We start from the raw sequence: 22,307 nt of genomic DNA on the forward strand, positions 1-22,307 counted from the left end.
TAGAAAACAGGAATTGGGCAGCTGCCAGCTTTCTTGCTTTGCTGGAGTATTCTGGAATTTGATGGATTGAGGGTTCTGGACACAATGCCCAAAGCCCCTTCCTTGTGCTGGATTCCTATTTCTGTTCTCAGCACTGACTCAGCAGCTGCACAAGAGCTCGCCATGTTGGCTTGGATTACACCCTCTCACCCAGATCTCCAGCAGTTTGCGGGCAAACCTCCTGAGCAGCCTTGGGTGATGAAACCTATCGTGGTAGCAGGAGAATGGGACTGTGAATTCTCAATCCCCTATCCCCACCCCTTCCTTCCTCTCTCAGGGCCTTAAAGTCTAGCAGAAGGAAGCACAGTAGCAACTGACTGGGCAGTCTTTCAGGAAAGATGCAGCCACTCCTGCTTCTGCTGGTCTTTCTCCTACCCACTGGGGCCAAGGCAGGTGAGTGACCGTCCCCACCCTCAGAGGCCTGACACCATCCCATAGATTCTTGAGCCAAAGTGCCTTGTATAACCCAATTCTGTACTGTTGAGCAAGTTATTTGAATTCGTATTTCCTCAGTTTCCTCATCTATAAAATGAGAATAATATTAATACCGACCTTGTGGAGTTGCCATGAGAGTTAAATAAGTTAGAGTATTTAAATGTCTTGGAATTGCCCGCACACTGTGAGTGCTATAAAAACTTGCTTTGTATAAATAATTCGGCAGCATGTGTCAGAGCTTACCTAGGAGGTAAGAATACAGCAGTAACAGTACCATCAGCTCATGTCTAGATTTTTAAACACCAGTCCCACCTGGTCTTGAATTGGACTCAGAGGGCTCTGGGAAGCTCCATGAGGATAAAAGTATAAGGGAACTTCAGGAACAATCCTGTACTTAACAGCAAAGCATCTCCTCAATACCTGAGGCTGAAGCTGGGCTTGCCTGGAACAAGGGTTGTTCTCCCTCTTTTGGAGAGGAGAAGGGAGCTGAGGCCTAGGATGGGGAAAAGAGCTCCTTTCAAGACAGCAGTGTTTCCTGTAGAACCCAGGAGCCCCCTCCCAATCTGGTGCCCCATAGACTCCAACCCTCAGCACCATCTCCTCCCTCTCCTGCACCCTCTCTCCTGCCATCCCCATCTTCCAGCCTTTCTGGAGCCACCAATCTGGTACCCACACTGCAGGTTCAGCAAGCATAGAGTTAAGTGCCAAATGCTTCCTTCCAGGGGAGATCATCGGAGGCCGGGAGACCAGGCCCCACTCCCGCCCCTACATGGCCTATCTTCAGATCCAGTCTCCAGAAGGTCTGAGCAGCTGCGGAGGGTTCCTGGTGCGAGACAACTTTGTGCTGACAGCAGCTCACTGCTGGGGAAGGTGAGGAGTTAAGGAGCTTCCTGGGCAGCCAGGAACACAGCCCTGGGGAGCTCTTCGGAGCAGCCATCTGAAAGAAGGGTTGTAGCAACGAAAGGGTGAAAGAGAGACCAAGTGAGTCTTTGCAGGAGGGAACAGGCCAGTGTAAATGATGAGGAAAGTAGGATATGATCAAAAAGAGCAAGAGGAAGAGATGGAAGACACATATTGGGGCTCAAAATATAAACTCAGGCTATTTATCAATTTAATCTGGGGCAGCAAACCTGAAGGCAACTACCACCCTGTCATCCCTAGCTCAGAGCTGCTGAGAAAGAGGATACAGCTGAGCCCCTGGGCCCACCCATCCTCTCGATTCTGGTTAGCTGCAGTCTTGCCCTCCCGGTGCTGTCCGCCTACCCTGCAGAGCTGGTGGACCATAGCTCCTGCAGCCCAGACCTACCTCTTGCTTTTGCAGCTCTATAAATGTCACCCTGGGCGCCCACAACATTCGGAGACGGGAAAACACCCAGCAACACATCACTGTGCGCAGAGCCATCCGCCACCCTCAATATAATCAGCAGACCATCCAGAATGACATCATGTTATTGCAGGTACCACCTACCTGGCCCTCTGCCTCCTTCCTAGTGTGTCCAGGAACAATGGAGGAGGAAGTGAGGGCAAGGCTTCAGGGTAGCGGGGAGGGTATGGGACGTGTACTGCACCAGCGACCCCTGAGCCTTGGCTGGAGGCCCCAGCTGAGCGGGAATGCCTACATTCTTCCTCCAGCTGAGCCGAAGAGTCAGACGGAATCAAAATGTGAGACCAGTGGCTCTGCCTAGCACCCAGGAGAGACTGAGACCCGGGACGCAGTGCACTGTGGCTGGCTGGGGCTTGGTCAGCCAGACGAGGAGAACAGACACACTCCGAGAGGTGCAGCTGAGAGTGCAGAGGGATAGGCAGTGCCTCCGCCTCTTCCGTTCCTATGACGGCCGAAGGCAGATTTGTGTGGGGGACCGGCGGGAACGGAAGGCTGCCTTCAGGGTAACGCATGGGCATTGGCCAACACACCCCGGGATAGAGGGGCCCATGCAGAGCCAGGGCAGTACGAACAAATTCCATCCCCACAGCCTCAGCCTGGGGGCCAGACCAGGGTGAGCTGGGGACTGATTTCCCCATCAACCTGGTCTCTGGGGGAATAGGAGGAAGACCCACAACATATACATAGGCAACATTCTCCTGGAGAAGGGGGAGGTACCTTGACTCGGATTGGGCTGGAGACAGTAACTCAGACGGAGCTGAAGTCCAGCGACCAAAAGGGTCCAGAGGCTTGGCTCTGCACCCCACCAATCTTCCATCTCACACGCACCCAGTAATTGAAGGGGCCCACCCACCCCTGTCTTCTCTGAGAGCCGGGAGCTCAGGGCAGCAGGAGCAAGGAGGCCTGTCTCAGTCTCCCTTCCCCTCTCTACCTACAGGGGGACTCCGGAGGCCCCCTGCTGTGTAACAATGTGGCCCACGGCATCGTCTCCTATGGAAGACAGTCAGGGATTCCTCCAGAAGTCTTCACCAGGATCTCAAGTTTCCTGCCCTGGATAAGGAGAACAATGAGAAGCTTCAAACAGCTGGATCAGATGCAGATGCCCTTGTGACTGACTCTTCTTCTCGGGGACACAGACCAGCTCCACAGGGTTGCCAGAGCCTTAATAAACGTCCCCAGAGTATAAATAACCAATTCCTCATTTGTTCATTAAACGTCATTCAGTACTTAGCTTGTTTGGATTGCTACAACAAAATAGCACAAATTGGGTGGCCTATAAATAACAAATTTATTTCTCACAGGTTTAGAGGCTAAGAAGTCTAAGATCAAGTCACTAGCTGATTCAGTGTCTAATAAGGGCCCGTTTTCTGGTTCACAGACAATCGTCGTCTCCCTATGTCCTCATATAGTAAAGGGGCAAAGGAATTCTCTGATGTCTCTTTTACAAAGGACCTAGTCCCATTCAAAGAGCTCAGCTCTTACGATGTAATCACATCCCAAAGGCCCCACCTAATGCCATCACATTGGGGATTAGGTCTGGGAAACATAGGGAAACACTGTCTCTACACAAAATTTTAAAATTAGCCAGGCATGGTGGCAAGTGCCTGTAGTCCCAGCTACTAGGGAGGCTAAAGTGGAAGGATTACTTGAACCCACGAGGTTGAGGCTGCAGTGAACCATGCACTACAGCCTGAGCGACAGAGCAAGACCCCATCCCAAGAAAAAAAAAAAAGACTGGCAGGCCAAAAAGACAGAACTGAAATTCCAAAAATAGACCTACTTTAGTGTATGAAAAAAGGTGGCATCTCAAATCACTGGGAAACAATGGATTTTCAATAAGTAGCATTAGAACAACTAGATAGATATTTGGAGGGGATGGAAGGTATAATTGGATCCATTCCTCACACCATACTTCAAAATAAACCTCAAATGGATCACAGATCTAAATGCAAAAGCATTAAACCATACAAGCACTGGAATAAAGAAAAAGTAAAGAGATTTGGTTCTTTAAAAATAGCTAATGAGCACCCATGTTCATAACAGCACTAACCACAATAGCCGAGGATGGAAGAACCCCAGCATCCATCACCAGCCAGTATACTTGTCCTAAACCTTGTGAAAGAAAATAGACTCTCAGGACCCAAACCTCACTATTCCAAAGGGAAAGTTAAGCTTGGGAACTGACCCATGGTAAAAAAAAAAAAAAAAAAAAAAACCACTTTCTATTTATTTCCAAACAGCTATAATTCATAATCCTGTGGCATCACCTCATTTCCTCTACTTCCTTTTCCACATGTTTACTTTATCTTGTGTAAGATGTAGATTTACTGAGGCTAATTAGAACCTCACAAGAATATAACCATCTGCCTCATGTCCTACTCTCTCTCCCGTTTTTACCTTCCTGCTTGCCCTTTCCCCTTTAAATACTGAAGTTCCTAAAACCCTTTAGGCAAAAGCACAGGTCATAGATGCTCCTGTGGCTTATATTTTTTCCCCTGGTGCATCTTCAACCTTGACTAAATAAACTTCTGTTAGACTGAGACCTATCTCTGTCACTTTGTGGTTTATAACCCTTCCTTACACTATACCAACCCCACTGTACTTATAAGCCAGCATTTTCCTCACCAATGTGATGAAGATCTGTCTCAGAATTTTTGATACTCTGAAGGTATATAAAACATCTCACAAAATGTTGACCAAAATAGCAATACATTTGCCCTGAAGATTAGCCCATGACTGTCTACATCAATATTATATTCAAACAAAAGATTACTGAAATCACATAATTTAAAATTAAGCTTTAAACACCTTCTGAAAGTAACTACACAGAATCAGCCAGGAAGTTTTCCTGGATAAGTAGAAATGTTAATTACTCCTTTCTGTGTGACATTTACCATCCAAACTTTTGCAGCTTTCATAATCTTAAATGAAATAATCCCTGAACAGACATTTTATCAAATCTAACAGGCTATATACGAAAATGCTTTGGTGAATTAGACCATTATTTTATGTGTATCTCTTATCAGAAAGTCATTTGTCTAATATTCAGTGTAAGCCATTTATCAACAAAATTTTAATCAATAATACATCTTTAACAATCCTCAGTCATTCTCTCTGTATTTACTAACTGCCTACTCATAGGAATTATCTATTACTGGCATGCTCTGGGGGTAACAGTCTCATTATTAAATGTTTGCACTGACACATGGAAAGAATACTTGCTGGTGAAGAGAAAGAAGGAGGGAGCAGTAGTAGAAAAGCCCCCATTCAGCCCTTCCTCCCTGTGGCATTTACTTAGAGCCTCAGAGCACTGCCCAGTCTCAGGACTCAGTCCCCAGGAAGCCCCAACGGCATTCATCTCATCTTCAGGTCTTCCTCTGCCAGTCAGTACTTCCAAGGCAGCTCTTTGTCTCTGCTGCCCTGCTGAAAAGGTCTCTACAGACCCCAGGGTACTCACCTCCATATGACCATCCCAGAAGCCAGACCCACCACTTCTAACAAATCTGCACTCTTCCCTATTGAGTAAACCTCATGAGCAGAACTTTGGCAAGAAAGTGTTTTGCACAATGAAAACCAATGCAAAAGAACACAATTCTTTCTTTTTCCACGTGCAGATTTTGCGCATTAGAAGCCTTACCAATTTGAATGGAAAGTCATAAAATTATGGTAAGCTCAGGCACAGAAACCTCACTGGGAACTTCTCCCCCAGCCCAACAGCTAAGGCAAAAAGGAGAAGGATTGGGTCAGATGATGATATGTCAGAAAGAGAAAGTCTTTCTCCTCTCTCTCTCTCTCTCTCTCTCTCTCTTTCTCTCTCTCTCTCTTTCTCTTTCACACACACACACACACACACACACACACACATGCATTAACCCACACTAAGCCATTTTCCTTTTCAAACAACCAAAGGCCAGAGAAGAGGGGAGCAGAGGAAAAAGAGTCTGTGTAGATGGAAAATCTGAAGATTCTAAGTTGAGCCCTGCCTCTTCCCATTCCATGTGGAGCCTTCAGAGGTCCCACCTACAAGGCCAGGACTGTGTCTGACATGTACATGTAAATGAGAAATCTCTCTCTACTCCAGAATCTCAAGTGTTGCTCCACAAGGTTCTGCAGTTGCCTGAAACTGCTACTCAACAGTACAAAGAAGGACATGGATGACTAGATTCTTGCCAGTGTGTTTTGGTGAGACCAGTGTTTGACCCTCTTGCATTTATTTTAAACAAAAAAGTTCTAGAGACTTTTAGTTTAAAAGAGACTTTAAGTTTAAAAAACTTAAAGGAAAAGAATTGGGTCAGGTGGTGATATTTCAGAAAGTAGGCAGGTGCTAATCACAAATGCAAGGCAATGTGGTATGATGTTCAGGCTCTGTGAAGACCCAGAATTCAACCACATAAGAGAACACTACTTCTGATTAACACCAAAGTCCCTGAGAACCCCATTCATCCCATCTGCAAGTCCAGGACTTCCTTCTGGTAAATGTGGTCATGTCGACTCAGCAACTGCCTAAGAACATGTTTTTTGCAACACCCTCACCATAGACATTCCTGTGGGAGGGAGGAGGCACATGGTGAAAGTTTACATCTTGAGAACCAATAGACCAGGTGGAAACTGATGGTCACTGAGCCTGCCCTTCCTCACTTTACCTGTTGGGTTGAAAAACCTGGAAGAAGGAGGCACAGGTCACTCCTAAACTAAGCAGCCTATAGAAAATATGCTGATGTTCCTGATCCTCTTAGATTTTCCTCTTCCCTCTGGGGCTAATGTAGGTAACTGACCATCCCCACCCTCAGAGGCTTGACATGTGGAAGATTGGTACTTCCACAGTGTACTAATCAGGCTACCTCTGTGATCCACCTTACTTCAGTCATACCCAGGAATTTGCTGTACTCCAGCTCCATTGCAGAGATAATACTCTGAAAAGACAGAAATAAAAATTTCTCCCAAAGGGCAATGATGAGTCATATCCTTTTCATGACTCATCCACCTTGACCAGAAAAGTGATTTCTAATTAAGGTGGCACATGATTCTGGTAGAAAAGTACATCTGAAAATAAGGGCTATAAATCCCCATTCTCCAAACCCAAGAGCGGGCAGCTCTAGCCCAGGAGCTATCATCTGGATTAAGGCTAGAAGAGACATCTTATACTCAGATTCCTAGACATCACCTTCACCTTGTCTCTGTTCTGCTAAACTACTTAGCTCTACTACGGCAGAAGCCAGACCCTAACTGAACCAGCAAAGTGTTGCCTCATCACTGCTTCCTGGCCTGATGGAGATGAGCCCCAACAAGGCCACTTCCAGCCCATTGCCCCATCTCACTCTGATCTGCAGTCCTTTGTCCTCTCTCCTCTTTATCCCAAAGGCTGAGTGCCTTAGGAAGATAAATCTGTCCTGGTGTTCAGATTCCATTAGAAACTCTCTTCTCCAGCTGCGGAACACACAGCACACCTTGGGACTGTTCATTTGTGTATCCAATAAACATTTGTAGAGTATTTATTACATGCCTGACTCAGGATAAGGGAGAAAGAAGCCAGAGTATTCTGCCCAAACAGTGTATCATGTTTAGGTATTAAAAGACAGCCCTATCCTGGAAGTGAGCAGGACATGGGGTCTGAAAAACTTTGAACAAAGTAGCAACCATGGTAGGTCAGAGTGTTTTCCAGATTTTCTAGGATGGTCTATTCTGAAGATAGATGCCTTTCCCTTAATATGTATTTGAAGTATATTTGACCCAGAGCAATTACTGAGCTCCTTCGTATCTACAGAAAGAGATTGATAACTAGGCAAGGAGTCAGGTCATGCTCTAAGCCTGCCATGATGCCCATAGAAGCCAGGAGCCTCAATCTCAGTATGCCGGATTCCCTGAAGACTGATAAAGACCATTCCAACCTTTTAATGACCAATTTTTCAGGCCACAGGGAATTTCTGTCTTTTGTGTTCTGTGGACACAGAGATAAAATTTGTGTTTTGGGGGAGATCAAATGGGGTGAAGAAGCCAATCCACACTCCTCATCCTGCATGGCAATGGAAAGTTCTAGAAAAACAAACCAGACAGGATGAGGTATGGGGGTTTCCTGGTATAAGACAACTTTGTGCTGACAGTAGCTCACTCTCATGGAATGTAAGGAGCAACAACTGGTCCTGGATTTCCTGGGAATTCCTAGCACCGTCCAAGAAACAATAGCCCAGGAAAGTCCCTGAGTGTGGAGCCAATGGCTAATAAGGATGTATCTGAGAATCTCCAAGCTGGCTCAAAACAAATATGGGATGCAGGATTGAAAGGTATGGGAGGGGCTGGGTGGCAGGGGAGGCTACTATTGAAATGATCATATGATTTTACTGCATTATGTTATTAAAATGATGACTTACCTAATTGAATTTTTAAAATATATCTGGGAACTACAAGTGCAGATTTCTTACATGCCTATCTATGTTGCATAGTGGTGAATCCAGGCTTTTAGCTTATCCATCACCTGAATAGTGAGCACTGTACCCAATAGGCAGTGTTTCAACTCTCATCCCATTCCTAACTTCCCACCTTTTGTAGTCTCCAATGTCTATTATTCTATGCTGTATGTCCATGTATATCCGTTCTTTAGCTTACACCTATAAGTAAAAACACGTGCAGTTTTTTACTTTCGTTTCTGATCTATTTCACTTAAGATAACGGCCTCCAGTTCCATCCATGTTGTTGCAGAAGCCATGATTTCATTCTTTTTTATGGTTGAGTAGTATTCCATGGTATATATATTTTCTTTATCCAGTTCTCTGCTAATGGGCTCTTACGCTGATTCAATGACTTTGCTATTGTAAATAATGCTGCAATAAATATATAAGTACACTTACCATTTTTATATAATGATTTATTTCTCTTTGGTTCAGTACTATTCAATAGTGGGATTGCAAGATCAAATGGTAGTTCTACTTTTAGTTCTTTTGGAAATCTTCATACTGTTTTCCATAGAGATGTACTAATTTGCATTCCCACCAACAGTGTATACACATTCCATTATCTCTGCATCCTCCTCAACATATGTTGTTTTATGACTTTTTAATAATAGCCATTCTGAATGATGTATGATGATATCTTATTTTGGTTTTAATTTGCATTTCTCTGATTAGTAATGTTGAGCATTTCTTCATATGTTTGTTTGCCTCTTGTATGTCTTCTTTTGAAAAATGTTTCTTCACGTCTTTTACACACTTTTTAAAGGGTTATTTGATTTTTTTCTTGTTGAGCTGGTTGAGTTCCTGGTAAATTCTGGATATTAGCACTTTAACAAATGCATAGTTTTCAAATATTTTTTCGCATTTGTGTAGGTTGTCTGTTTACTCTGTTTATTGTTTCTTTTGCTGTTCAGAGAAGGTTTTTAGTTTAATGAAGACCTATATGTCTATTCTTACTTCTGTTGCATTTGTTTTTGTGGACTTGATCATAAATTCATTGCTTTGTTCAATGTCCAGAAGAGTATTTTTCTCGTTTTCTTCTAGGATTTTTATGATTTCAGATATTACACTTAGGACTTAAATCCATCTTGAGTTACCTTTTGCAAATGGTAACTCAAGATGGATCCTGTTTCATTCTTCTGCATATAATTATTCAATTTTTCCAGCATCATTTACTGAAAACAATATCTATTTCTCTAGTATATATTTTTGTTGGTTGCGTCAAGCATCAGTTCGTTGTTGGTATGTGACTTTACTTCTGGGTTCTCTATTCTGTTCCATTGATCTATGTATCAACTTTTTTTATTATACTTTAAGTTCTAGGGTACAAGTGCACAATGTGCAGGTTTGTTACATATATATACATGGGCCATGTTGGTGTGCTGCACCCATTAACTCGTCATTTACATTAGGTATATCACCTAACGCTATCCCTACCCCCTCCCCCATCCCCACAATAGGATCTGGTGTGTGATGTTCCCCTTCCTGTGTCCAAGTGATCTCATTGTTCAGTTCCCACCGATGAGTGAGAACATGCTGTATTTGGTTTTCTGTTCTTGTGATAGTTTGCTGAGAATGATGGTTTCCAGCTGCATCCATGTCCCTACAAAGGACACGAACTCATCCTTTTTCATGGCTGCATAGTATTCCATGGTGTATATGTGCCACACTTTCTTAATCCAGTCTGTCACTGATGGACATTTGGGTTGATTCCAAGTCTTTGTTATTGTGAATAGTGCCACAATAAACATACGTGTCCATGTGTCTTTATAGCAGCATGACTTATAATCCTTTGGGAATATACCCAGTAATGGGATGGCTAGGTCAAATGATATTTCTAGTTCTAGATCGTTGAGGAATCGCCACACTGTTTTCCACAATGGTTGAACTAGTTTACAGTCCCAGCAACAGTGTAAAAGTGTTCCTATTTCTCCACATCCTCTCCAGCACTGTTGTTTCCTGATTTTTTAATGATTGCCATTCTAACTGGTGTGAGATGGTATCTCATTGTGGTTTTGATTTGCATTTCTCTGATGGCCAGTGATGATGAGCATTTTTTCATGTGTCTGTTGGCTGTATGAATGTCTTCTTTTGAGAAGTGTCTGTTCATATCCTTTGCCCACTTCTTGATGGGGTTGTTTGTTTTTTTCTTGTAAATTTGATTGAGTTCTTCAGAGGTTCCGGATATTAGCCCTTTGTCAGATGAGTAGACTGCAAAAATTTTCTCCCATTCTGTAGGTTGCCTGTTCACTCTCATGGTAGTTTCTTTTGCTGTGCATAAGCTCTTTAGTTTAATTAGATGCCATTTGTCAATTTTGGCTTTTGTTGCTGTTGCTTTTGGTGTTTTAGACATGATGTCCTTGCCCATGCCTATGTCCTGAGTGGTATTACCTAGGTTTTCTTCTAGGGTTTTTATGGCTTTAGGTCTAACATTTAAGTCTCTAATCCATCTTGAATTAATTTTCGTGTAAGGAGTAAGGAAAGGATCCAGTTTCAGCTTTGTATTTATGGCTGGTCAATTTTCCCAGCACCATTTATTAAATAAGGAATCCTTTCCCCATTTCTTGTTTCTCTCAGGTTTGTCAAAGATCAGATAGCTGTAGATGTGTGATATTATTTCTGAGGGCTCTGTTCTGTTCCATTGATCTATATCTCTGTTTTGGTACCAATACCATGCTGTTTTGGTTACTGTAGCCTTGTAGTATAGTTTGAAGTCAGGTAGCGTGATGCCTCCAGCTTTGTTCTTTTGACTTAGGATTGTCTTGGCAATGCGGAGTCTTTTTTGGTTCCATAGGAACTTTAAAGCAGTTTTTTTCCAATTCTGTGAAGAAAATCATTGGTAGCTTAGTGGGGATGGCATTGAATCTATAAATGACCTTGGGCAGTATGGCCATTTTCACAATATTGATTCTTCCTATCCATGAGCATGGTATGTTCTTCCATTTGTTTGTGTCTTCTTTTATTTCACTGAGCAGTGGTTTGTAGTTCTCCTTGAAGAGGTCCTTTACATCCCGTATAAGTTGGATTCCTAGGTATCTTATTCTCTTTGAAGCTATTGTGAATGGGAGTTCATTCATGATTTGGCTCTCTGTTTGTCTGTTACAGGTGTATAAGAATGCCTGTGGGAGGCGTGCCCAAGATGGCCAAATAGGAACAGCTCTAGCCTCCAGTTCCCAGCGTGAGCGACATAGAAGATGGGTGATTTCTGCAGTTTCAACTGAGGTATCAGGTTCATCTCACTGGGGCATGTCCGACAGTTGGCACTGGTCTGCAGGTGCAGCCCAACCAGCAAGAGCTGAAGCAGGGCGAGGCATCACCTCACCTGGGAAGTGCAAGGGGGAAGGGAATTCCTTTTCCTAGCCAAAAGAACTTGAGACACACAACACCTGGAAAATCAGGTAACTCCCACCCTAATAATGCGCTTTACCAAGGGTCTTAGCAAACAGCACACCAGGAGATTACATCCCACACCTGGCCCGGAGGGACCCACGCCCACCAAGCCTCCCTCATTGCTAGCACAGCAGTCTGAGATCTAACTGCAAGGTGGCAGTGAGGCTGGGGGAGGGGCGCCCACCATTGCTGAGGCTTAAGTAGGTAAACAAAGCCTCCAGGAAGTTCGAATTGGGTGGAGCCCACCACAGCTCAAGGAGGCCGGCCTGCCTCTGTAGATTCCTTCTCTGGGGACAGGGCATAGTTAAACAAAAAGCAGCAGAAACCTCAGCAGAGGTAAATGCCCCCGTCTGACAGCTTTGAAGAGAGCAGTGGATCTCCCAGCAAGGAGGTTGACATCTGAGAACAGACAGACTGTCTGCTCAAGTGGGTCCCTGACCCCTGAGTAGCCTAACTGGGAGACATCCCCCACTAGGTGCAGAATGACACCTCACACCTCACACGGTGGGGTACACCCCTGAGATGAAACTTCCAGAGCAAGAATCAGACAGCAACACTTGCTGTGCAGCAATATTCTATCTTCTGCAGCCTCCACTGCTGATATCCAGGCAAAAGGGTCTGGAGTGGACCTTAAGCAAACTCCAACAGACCTACAGCTGAAGGTCCTGGATGTTAGAAGGAAAATTAACAAACAGAAAGGACACCCACACCAAAACCCCATCAGTACGTCACCATCATTAAAGACCAAAGGCAGATAAAACCACAAAGACGGGGAAAAAGCAGTGCAGAAAAGCTGGAAATTCAAAAAATCAGAGCACATCTCCCCCTCCAAAGGAACGCAGCTCATCGCCAGCAAAGAAACAAAGCTGGACGGAAAATGACTTTCACAAGTCGAGAGAAAAAGGCTTCAGTCAATCAAACTTCTCAGAGCTAAAGGAGGAAGTACGTAACCAGTGCAAAGAAACTAAAAACCTTCAAAAAGATTTGATGAATGGCTAACTAGAATAACCAATGTAGAGAAGTCCTTAAAAGAACTGATAGAGATGAAAACCATAACACAAGAACTACATGACAAATGCACAAGCTTCAGTAACTGACTCCATCAACTGGAAGAAAGTGTAACAGCGATTGAAGATTAAATGAATGAAATGAAGCAAGAAGAGAAGTGTAGAGAAAAAAAACAGTAAAAAGAAATGAACAAAGCCTCCAAGAAATATGGGATTACGTGAAAAGACCAAATCTACGTCTGATTGGTGTGCTTGAAAGTGAGGGGGAAAATGGAACCAAATTGGAAAACACTCTGCAGGATATCATCCAGGAGAACTTCCCCAACCTAGTAAGGCAGGCCAACATTCAAATTCAGGAAATACAGAGATTGCCACAAAGATACTCCTCGAGAAGAGCAACTCCAAGACACATAATTATCAGATTCACCAAAGTTGAAATGAAGGAAAAAATGTTAAGGATAGCCAGAGAGAAAGGTCGGGTTACACACAAAGGGAAGCCCATCAGACTAACAGCAGATCTCTTGGCAGAAACTATCCAAGCCAGAAGACAGTGGGGGCCAATATTCAACATCCTTAAAGAAAGGAATTTTCAACCCAGAATTTCATATCTAGCCAAACTAAGTTTCATAAGTGAAGGAGAAATAAAATCCTTTACAGACAAGTAAATGCTTAGAGATTTTGTCACCACCAGGTCTGCCCTACAAGAGATCCTGAAGTAAGCACTAAACATGAAAAGGAACAACAGGTACCAGCCATTGCAAAAACATGTCAAAATGTAAAGTTCATCAATGCTAGGAAGAAACTGCATCAACTAGCGAGCAAAATACCCAGCTAATATCATAATGACATGATCAAGTTCACACATAACAATATTAACCATGAATGTATATGGACTAAATGGTCCAATTAAAAGACACAGACTGGCAAATTTGATAAAGAGTCAAGACACATCAGTTTGCTGTATTCAGGAGACCCATCTCACATGCAGAGACACACATAGGCTCAAAATAAAGGGATGGAGGAAGATCTACCAAGCAAATGGAAAACAAAAAAAACCAGGGGTTGCAATCCCAGTCTCTGATAAAATGGACGTTAATTTTTTTTATTTTTGTGACATATCATTTTAAGATAACTAGAATTATGACTTATACAAGGACATATCAAATTTCCAGGAATTTTATGCATTTCTGGAAGACATATTAATAATATATACCTATATAATTATAGCATAAAGGAGGTTAAGCATCACTTCTTATAAAATGCACTTTAAACCATTAAAGATCAAAAGAGACAAAGAAGACCATTACATAATGGTAAAGGGATCAATTCATCAGGAAGAGCTAACTATCCTAAATATATATGCACCCAATACAGGAGAACCCAGATTCATAAAGCAAGTCCTTAGAAACTTACAAAGAGACTTAGACTCCAATACAGTAATAACAGGAGACTTTAACACCCCACTGTCAACATTAGACAGATCAACGAGACAGAAAGTTAACAACAACATCCAGGAATTGAACTCAATTCTGCACCAAGCGGACCTAACAGACATCTACAGAGCTCTCCACCCCAAATCAATAGAATATGAATTTTTCTCAGCACCACATCGCACTTATTCCAAAACTGACCACATAGTCAGAAGTAAAGCACTCCTCAGCAAATGTAAAAGAACAGAAATTATAACAAACTGTCTCTCAGACCACAGTGCAATCAAACTAGAACTCAGGACTAAGAAACTCAATCAAAACCGCTCAACTACATGGAAACTGAACAACCTGCTCCTGAATGACTACTGGGTACATAGCGAAATGAAGGCAGAAATAAAGATGTTCTTTGAAACCAGTGAGAGCAAAGATACAACATACCAGAATCTCTGGGACACATTTAAAGCAGTGTGTGAGGAAAATTTATAGCACTAAATGCCCACAACAAAAAGCAGGAAAGATCTAAAATTGACACCCTAACATCATAATTAAAAGAACTAGAGAAGCAAGAGCAAACACATTCAAAAGCTAGCAGAAGGCAAGAAATAACTAAGTTCAGAGCGGAACTGAAGGAGATAGAGACACAAAAAACCCTCCAAAGAATCACTGAATCCAGGAGCTGGTTTTTTGAAAAGATCAACAAAATTGATAGACCGCTAGCAAGACTAATAAAGAAGAAAAGAGAGAAGAATCAAATAGACGCAATAAAAAATGATAAAGGGGATATCACCACCGACCCCACAGAAATACAAACTACCATCAGAAAATACTATAAACATCTCTACACAAATAAACTAGAAAACCTAGAAGAAATGGATAATTTCCTGGACAATTACACTCTGCCAAGACTAAACCAGGAAGGAGTTGAATCCCTGAATAGACCAATAGCAGGCTCTGAAATTGAGGCAATAATTAATAGCCTACCTGTGGGGAAAACAGAGGTCGGCTTGTTAGTGTGTTTATATAGAAAGAAGTAAATTTAAGAGACTCCATTTGGCTCTGTATTTGCGATGCTGTTAATCTGTGACTCTACCCCCAATCCTGTCCTTGCTAGAGATATCGCTGTGGTAATTAAGGTTGAAAAGATTTTGGGCTGTAAGGAATGTGCTTTGTTAGGCAAATGCTTAAAGCCTGCTTGTGGTTGAAGGTCAGTACCATTCTCTTAAATCTCAGTAAAAGAAAAACATCTGTCTCCTGCCCGTCCCGGGGCAAATGGAACATCTCCGTGTATCTGTATGTCTTACTGCTGATTTACTCCCTTATCTTTTGAGCAATAAATACTGAGGGAACTCAGGGACCGGTGCCGGTGTGGGTCCTCTGTAAGCACAGCACCGGTCCCCTAGGCCCCGCTTTTCTTTCTCTATACTTTGTCTCTGTGTATTATTCTTTTTCTCAAGTCTCTCGTTCCACCTAACGAGAAGCACCCACAGGTGTGGAGGGGCAGGCCACCCCTTCACCTACCAACCAAAAAAAGTCCAGGACCAGATGGATTCACAGCCAAATTCTACCAGAGTTACAAAAAGAAGTTTGTACCATTCCTTCTGAAACTATTCCAATCAATAGAAAAAGAGGAAATCCTCCCTGACTCATTTTATGAGGCCAACATCATCCTGATACCAAAGCCTGACAGAGATACAACAAAAAAAGACAATTTTAGAGCAATATCCCCGATGAACATCGATGCAAAAATCCTCAATGAAATACCAGCAAACCGAATCCAGCAGCACATCAAAAAGCTTATCCACCATGATCAAGTGGGCTTCATCCCTGGGATGCAAGCCTGGTTCAACATACACAAATCAATAAACGTAATCCAGCATATAAACAGAACTAAAGACAAAAACCATATGATTATCACAATAGATGCAGAAAAGGCCTTTGACAAAATTCAACAGTCCTTCACGCTAAAAACTTTCAATAAATTCGGTATTGATGGAACGTATCTCAAAATAAAAAGAGCTATTTATGACAAACCCACAACCAATATCATACTGAATGGGCAAAAACTGGAAGCATTCCCTTTGAAAACTGGCACAAGACAGGGATGCCCTCTCTCACCACTCCTATTCAACATGGTGTTGGAAATTCTGTCTAGGGCAATCAGGCAAGAGAAAGAAATAAAGCGTATTCAGTTAGGAAAAGAAGAAGTCTAATTGTCCCTGTTTGCAGATGACATGATTGTATATTCAGAAAACCCCATCATCTCAGCCCAATAGCTCCTTAAGCTGATAAGCAACTTCAGCAAAGTCTCAGGATACAAAATCAATGTGCAAAAATCACAAGCATTCTTATACACCTGTTACAGACAAACAGAGAGCCAAATCATGAATGAACTCCCATTCACAATAGCTTCAAAGAGAATAAAATACCTAGGAATCCAACTTACAAGGAATGTAAAGGACCTCTTCAAGGAGAACTACAAACCACTGCTCAGTGAAATAAAAGAAGACACAAACAAATGGAAGAACATACCATGCTCATGGATAGGAAGAATCAATATTGTGAAAATGGCCATACTGCCCAAGGTCATTTATAGATTCAATGCCATCCCCATTAAGCTACCAATGACTTTCTTCACAGAATTGGAAAAAAACTGCTTTAAAGTTCCTATGGAACCAAAAAAGACTCCGCGTTGCCAAGACAATCCTAAGTCAAAAGAACAAAGCTGGAGGCATCACGCTACCTGACTTCAAACTATACTACAAGGCTACAGTAACCAAAACAGCATGGTATTGGTACCAAAACAGAGATATAGATCAATGGAACAGAACAGAGCCCTCAGAAATAATATCACACATCTACAGCTATCTGATCTTTGACAAACCTGACAAAAACAAGAAATGGGGAAAGGATTCCTTATTTAATAAATGGTGCTGGGAAAATTGACCAGCCATAAATACAAAGCTGAAACTGGATCCTTTCCTTACTCCTTATACAAAAATTAGTTCAAGATGGATTAGAGACTTAAATGTTAGACCTAAAGCCATAAAAACCCTAGAAGAAAACCTAGGTAATACCACTCAGGACATAGGCATGGGCAAGGACTTCATGTCTAAAACACCAAAAGCAACAGCAACAAAAGCCAAAATCGACAAATGGCATCTAATTAAACTAAAGAGCTTATGCACAGCAAAAGAAACTACCATGAGAGTGAACAGGCAACCTACAGAATGGGAGAAAATTTTTGCAATCTACTCATCTGACAAAGGGCTAATATCCGGAACCTCTGAAGAACTCAATCAAATTTACAAGAAAAAAACAAACAACCCCATCAAGAAGTGGGCAAAGGATATGAACAGACACTTCTCAAAAGAAGACATTCATACAGCCAACAGACACATGAAAAAATGCTCATCATCACTGGCCATCAGAGAAATGCAAATCAAAACCACAATGAGATACCGTCTCACACCAGTGAGAATGGCAATCACTAAAAAATCAGGAAACAACAGGTGCTGGAGAGGATGTGGAGAAATAGGAACACTTTTACACTGTTGGTGGGACTGTAAACTAGTTCAACCATTGTGGAAAACAGTGTGGCGATTCCTCAAGGATCTAGAACTAGAAATACCATTTGACCCAGCCATCCCATTACTGGGTATATTCCCAAAGGATTATAAGTCATGCTGCTATAAAGACACATGGACACGTATGTTTATTGTGGCACTATTCACAATAGCAAAGACTTGGAATCAACCCAAATGTCCATCAGTGACAGACTGGATTAAGAAAGTGTGGCACATATACACCATGGAATACTATGCAGCCATAAAAAAGGATGAGTTCGTGTCCTTTGTAGGGACATGGATGCAGCTGGAAACCATCATTCTCAGCAAACTATCACAAGAACAGAAAACCAAATACAGCATGTTCTCACTCATCGGTGGGAATTGAACAATGAGATCACTTGGACACAGGAAGGTGAACATCACACACTGGGTCTTATTGTGGGGAGGGGGGAGGTGGGAGGTATAGTATTAGGAGATATACCTAATGTAAATGATGAGTTAATGGGTGCAGCACACCAACACAGCACATGTATACATATGTTACAAACCTGCACATTGTGCACATGTACCCTAGAACTTAAAGTATAATAATAATAACTGAATAATAAAAAATAAATTTTAAAAAAAAGTTAAAAAAAGTATTTAAGTCATAGAAAAAAATAAAAAGAAGTGTAAAGAACAGGATGAAGGAGACAAGCAAGACATAACAATCCTGTGCTGTGGGTTTCCTGGAGCAGAAAAAGGATACCAGTGGGACAGCTGGCAATTTTTAAGAATGTCTGTTAAATGACAATATACCAACATTAATGTCCTAGTTTTTGTATTTGTGTTGTGGTTACATAAGATATTAGCATTAAGGAAAACTGAAGTTTTAGACTTTTCCATAAATCTGACAGGATTCCAAAATAAAACACTAAGAAATTTTAAAAGAAGTAAAACAAAATGAAAATGTCTTGCAAAAAAAAAAAAAGAATTAGAAAAGTAAGAGCAAACCAAATCCGAAATCAGTAAACGAAAAGAAATAATAAAGATCAGAGCAGAAATAAATGAAATTAAAATGAAGCAACGATACAAAACACCAGTGAAACAAAAAGCTGTTTTTTAAAAAAGTTAAACAAAATTGAAGAATTCTTAGCCAGGTTGACAAGAAAAACATGAGAGAAGATTCAAATAAATAAAATCAGAAAAGAAAAAGAGACATTACAGCTGATACCACAGAAATTCAAAGGATCATTAATGGCTACTATAAGCAACTGTATGTCAATAAATTTGAAAATCTGGAAGAAATGGACAAATTCCTAGACATGTACCACCACCAAGAGTGAATCAGGAAGAAATCCAAAATGTGAACAGACCAATAACAAGTCACAAGATCGAAGCCATAACAAAAAGTCTTCATAAAGAAGAGCCTGGGACCCAATGGCTTCACTGCTGAATTGTACCAACATTTATGTAAGAACTAATACCAATCTTAATCAAACTATTCCTAAAAATAGAGGAGTAGGGAATACTTCCAAACTTATTCTATGAGGCCAGTATTACCCCGATACCAAAACCAGACAAATATAGATCAAAAGGAGAAAACTACAGGCCAATATCTCTAATGAATATTGATATGGTTTGGCTATGTCCCCACCCAAATCTCATCTTGAATTCCCACATGTTGTGGGAGGTACCCGGTGAGGGGTAATTGAATCATGAGGGCAGGTCTTTCCTGTGCTGTTCTCATAATAGTGAATAAGTCTCATGTGATCCGATTATTATATAAGGGGGATTTTCCCTGCACAAGCTCTTTTTGCCTGCCACCATCCATGTAAGATGTGACTTGCTCCTCCTTGCCTTCCACCATGATTGTAAAGCCTCCCCAGCCATGTGGAACTGTAAGTCCATTAAACTTCTTTCTTTTGTAAATTTCCCAGTCTCGGTTATGTCTTTATCAGCAGTGTGAAAATGGACAAATATAGTAAATTGGTACCAGGAATGGGGTGCTGATGAGAAGATACCCAAAAATGTGGAGGCAACTTTGTAACTGGGTAATAGGCAGAGGTTAGAACAGTTTGGAAGGCTCAGAAGATGGGAAAATGTGGGAAAGTTTGGAATTCCCTAGCTTCTCGTTGAATGTCTTTGACAAAAATGCTGATAATGTTATAGACAATGAAATCCAGGCTGAGGTGCTCCCAAATGGAGATGAGGAACTTGTTGGGAACTGGAGCAAAGGCAACTCTTGTTATGTTTTAGCAAAGAGACTGGTAGCATTTTGTCCCTGCCCTAGAGATCTGTGGAACTTTGAGCTTGAGAGAGATGGTTTAGGGTATCTAGTAGAAGAAATTTCTAAGCAGCAAAGCATTCAAGAAGTGACTTGGGTGCTGTTAAAGGCATTCAGTTTTAAAAGGGAAAAGAGCATAAAAGTTTTTAAAAATTGTAGCCTGACAATGCAATATAAAAGAAAATCCCATTTTCTGAGGAGAAATTCAAGCCAGTGGCAGAAATTTGCATAAGTAATGAAGAACCAAATGTTAATCCCCAAGACAATGAGGAAAATGTATCCCAGGCATGTCCAAGGTCTTCACAGCAACCCTTCTAATCACAGGCCCAGAGGCCTAGGAGGAAAAAGTGGTTTTGTGAACAAGGCCCAGAGTCCCCATGCTGTGTGCAACCTAAGGACTTGGTGCCCTCCATCCCAGCTGCTCCAGCATCGCTGAAACAGGTCAACACAGAGCTTGTGCTGTGGCTTCAGAGGGTGCAAGCCTCAAGCCTTGGCAGATTCCATGTGGTGTTGGGCCTGCAAGTGCACAGAACTCAAGAACTGAGGTTTGGGAACCTCTACCTAGGTTTCAAAAGATGTATGGAAACACCTGGATGTCCAGGCAGAAAATCGTTGCAGGGGCAGGGCACTCATGAAGAACCTCTGCTAGTGCATGGAGAAAGGAAAGATGGGATTAGGGTCCCCACACAGACTCCCTACTGGGACACCACTTAGTGGAGCTGTGAGAAGAGGACCACTGTCCTCCAGACCCCAGAATGGTAGATCAACTGACAGCTTGCACTGTGTGCCTGGAAAAGCTGCAGACACTCAATGCCAGCCCATGAAATCAGCCATGATTGGGGGCTATGCCCTGCAAAGCCACAGGGGAAGAGCTGCCCAAGGCCATGGGATCCCATCTCTTGCATCAAGGTGACCTGAATGAGAGACATGGAGTCAAAGAAGAACATTTTAGAGCTTTAAGATTTGACCACCCAGCTGGATTTTGGACTTGCATAGGGCCTGTAGCCCCTTTGTTTTGGCCAATTTCTCCCATTTGGAATGGCTATATTTACCCAAAGACTGTACTCCCATTGTATCTAGGAAGTAACTAACTTGCTTTTGATTTTACAGCCTCATAGGCAGAAGGGACTTGCCTTGTCTCAGATGAGACTTTGGACTGTGGACTTCTGAGTTAATGCTGAAATGAGTGAAACGAGTTAAGACTTTGGGGGACTGTTGGGAAGGCATGATTGTTTTGAAGTGTGAGGACACGAGATTTGGGAGGTGCCAGGGGCAGAATGATATGGCTTGGTTGTGTTCCCATCCAAATCTCATCTTGAATTTCCATGCGTTGTGGGAGGGACCCAGTGGGAGGTAACTGAATCATGGGGGCAGGTCTTTCCTGTGTTGTCATGTGATAGTGAATAAGTCTCATGAGAGTTGATGATTATATAAAGGGAAATGTCCCTGCATAAGCTCTCTTTGCCTGCTACCATCCACATGAGATGTGAGGTGCTCCTCCTTGCCTTCTGCCATGATGGTGAGGCCTCTCTAGCCATCTGGATCTCTTAATTCCGTTAAACCACTTTCTTTTGTAAATTGCCCAGTCTTGGGTATATCTTTATTAGCAGTGTGAAGATGGACTAATACAAATATTGATATAAAAAATTCTCGGCCGGGCGCGGTGGCTCAAGCCTGTAATCCCAGCACTTTGGGAGGCTGAGACGGGTGGATCATGAGGTCAGGAGATCGAGACCATCCTGGCTAACATGGTGAAACCCCGTCTCTACTAAAAAATACAAGAAACTAGCTGGGCGAGGTGGCGGGCGCCTGTAGTCCCAGCTACTCGGGAGGCTGAGGCACGAGAATGGCGTAAACCCGGGAGGCGGAGCTTGCAGTGAGCTGAGATCAAGCCACTGCACTCCAGCCTGGGCGACAGAGCGAGACTCCGTCTCAAAAAAAAAAAAAAAAAAAAAAAAAAAAAAAAAAAAGAATAAAAAATTCTCAGCAAAATATACTAAATCAAAAATATATTCAAAAATATATTAGAAAGATCCATTCATCACAATGAAGTGCAATTTATCCCTGGGATGCAAGGATGGTTAACATACACAAATCAATCAATATGACATCACATCAACAAAATGAAGGATAAAAACCATATAATCTTTTCAACTGATGCTTTAAAAAAAGCATTTGATAAAATCTAACATCTCTTCATGATAGAAAAACACCCAAGAAAGTGGGATAGAAGAAACATACCTCAACATAATAAAAGCCATATACGACAAACCCACAGTTAGTATCATACTGAATGAGGAAAAACTGAAAGTCTTTCTTCTAAGATCTGTAACATAACAAGGAT

General features: G+C 42.1%; 1 protein-coding gene across 1 annotated transcript; it reads left to right on the plus strand.

The window, feature by feature from the left end:
- The first annotated feature begins 340 nt into the window (after positions 1-340).
- On the plus strand, positions 341-3,052 carry CTSG (cathepsin G). The gene is made up of 5 exons (XM_010363697.2): positions 341-432; positions 1,197-1,344; positions 1,796-1,931; positions 2,107-2,361; positions 2,796-3,052. The coding sequence occupies exons 1-5, from the start codon at positions 378-380 to the stop codon at positions 2,967-2,969; spliced, it is 768 nt and encodes a 255-aa protein (XP_010361999.1). The 5' UTR covers positions 341-377; the 3' UTR covers positions 2,970-3,052.
- The last annotated feature ends 19,255 nt before the right edge of the window (positions 3,053-22,307 follow it).

This window comes from Rhinopithecus roxellana, chromosome 5 (genome assembly GCF_007565055.1).
Source record: "Rhinopithecus roxellana isolate Shanxi Qingling chromosome 5, ASM756505v1, whole genome shotgun sequence".
NCBI lineage: Eukaryota > Metazoa > Chordata > Mammalia > Primates > Cercopithecidae > Rhinopithecus > Rhinopithecus roxellana.

What these genes read in the sequence shown, in the direction of transcription:
- CTSG (XM_010363697.2), top strand. Translation starts at nt 378, where the DNA reads ATGCAGCCACTCCTGCTTCTGCTGGTCTTTCTCCTACCCACTGGGGCC. An exon ending in ACCCACTGGGGCCAAGGCAG is followed by an intron (nt 433 to 1,196) that starts GTGAGTGACCGT and finishes GCTTCCTTCCAG; the next exon opens with GGGAGATCATCGGAGGCCGG. An exon ending in AACGGAAGGCTGCCTTCAGG is followed by an intron (nt 2,362 to 2,795) that starts GTAACGCATGGG and finishes CTCTACCTACAG; the next exon opens with GGGGACTCCGGAGGCCCCCT.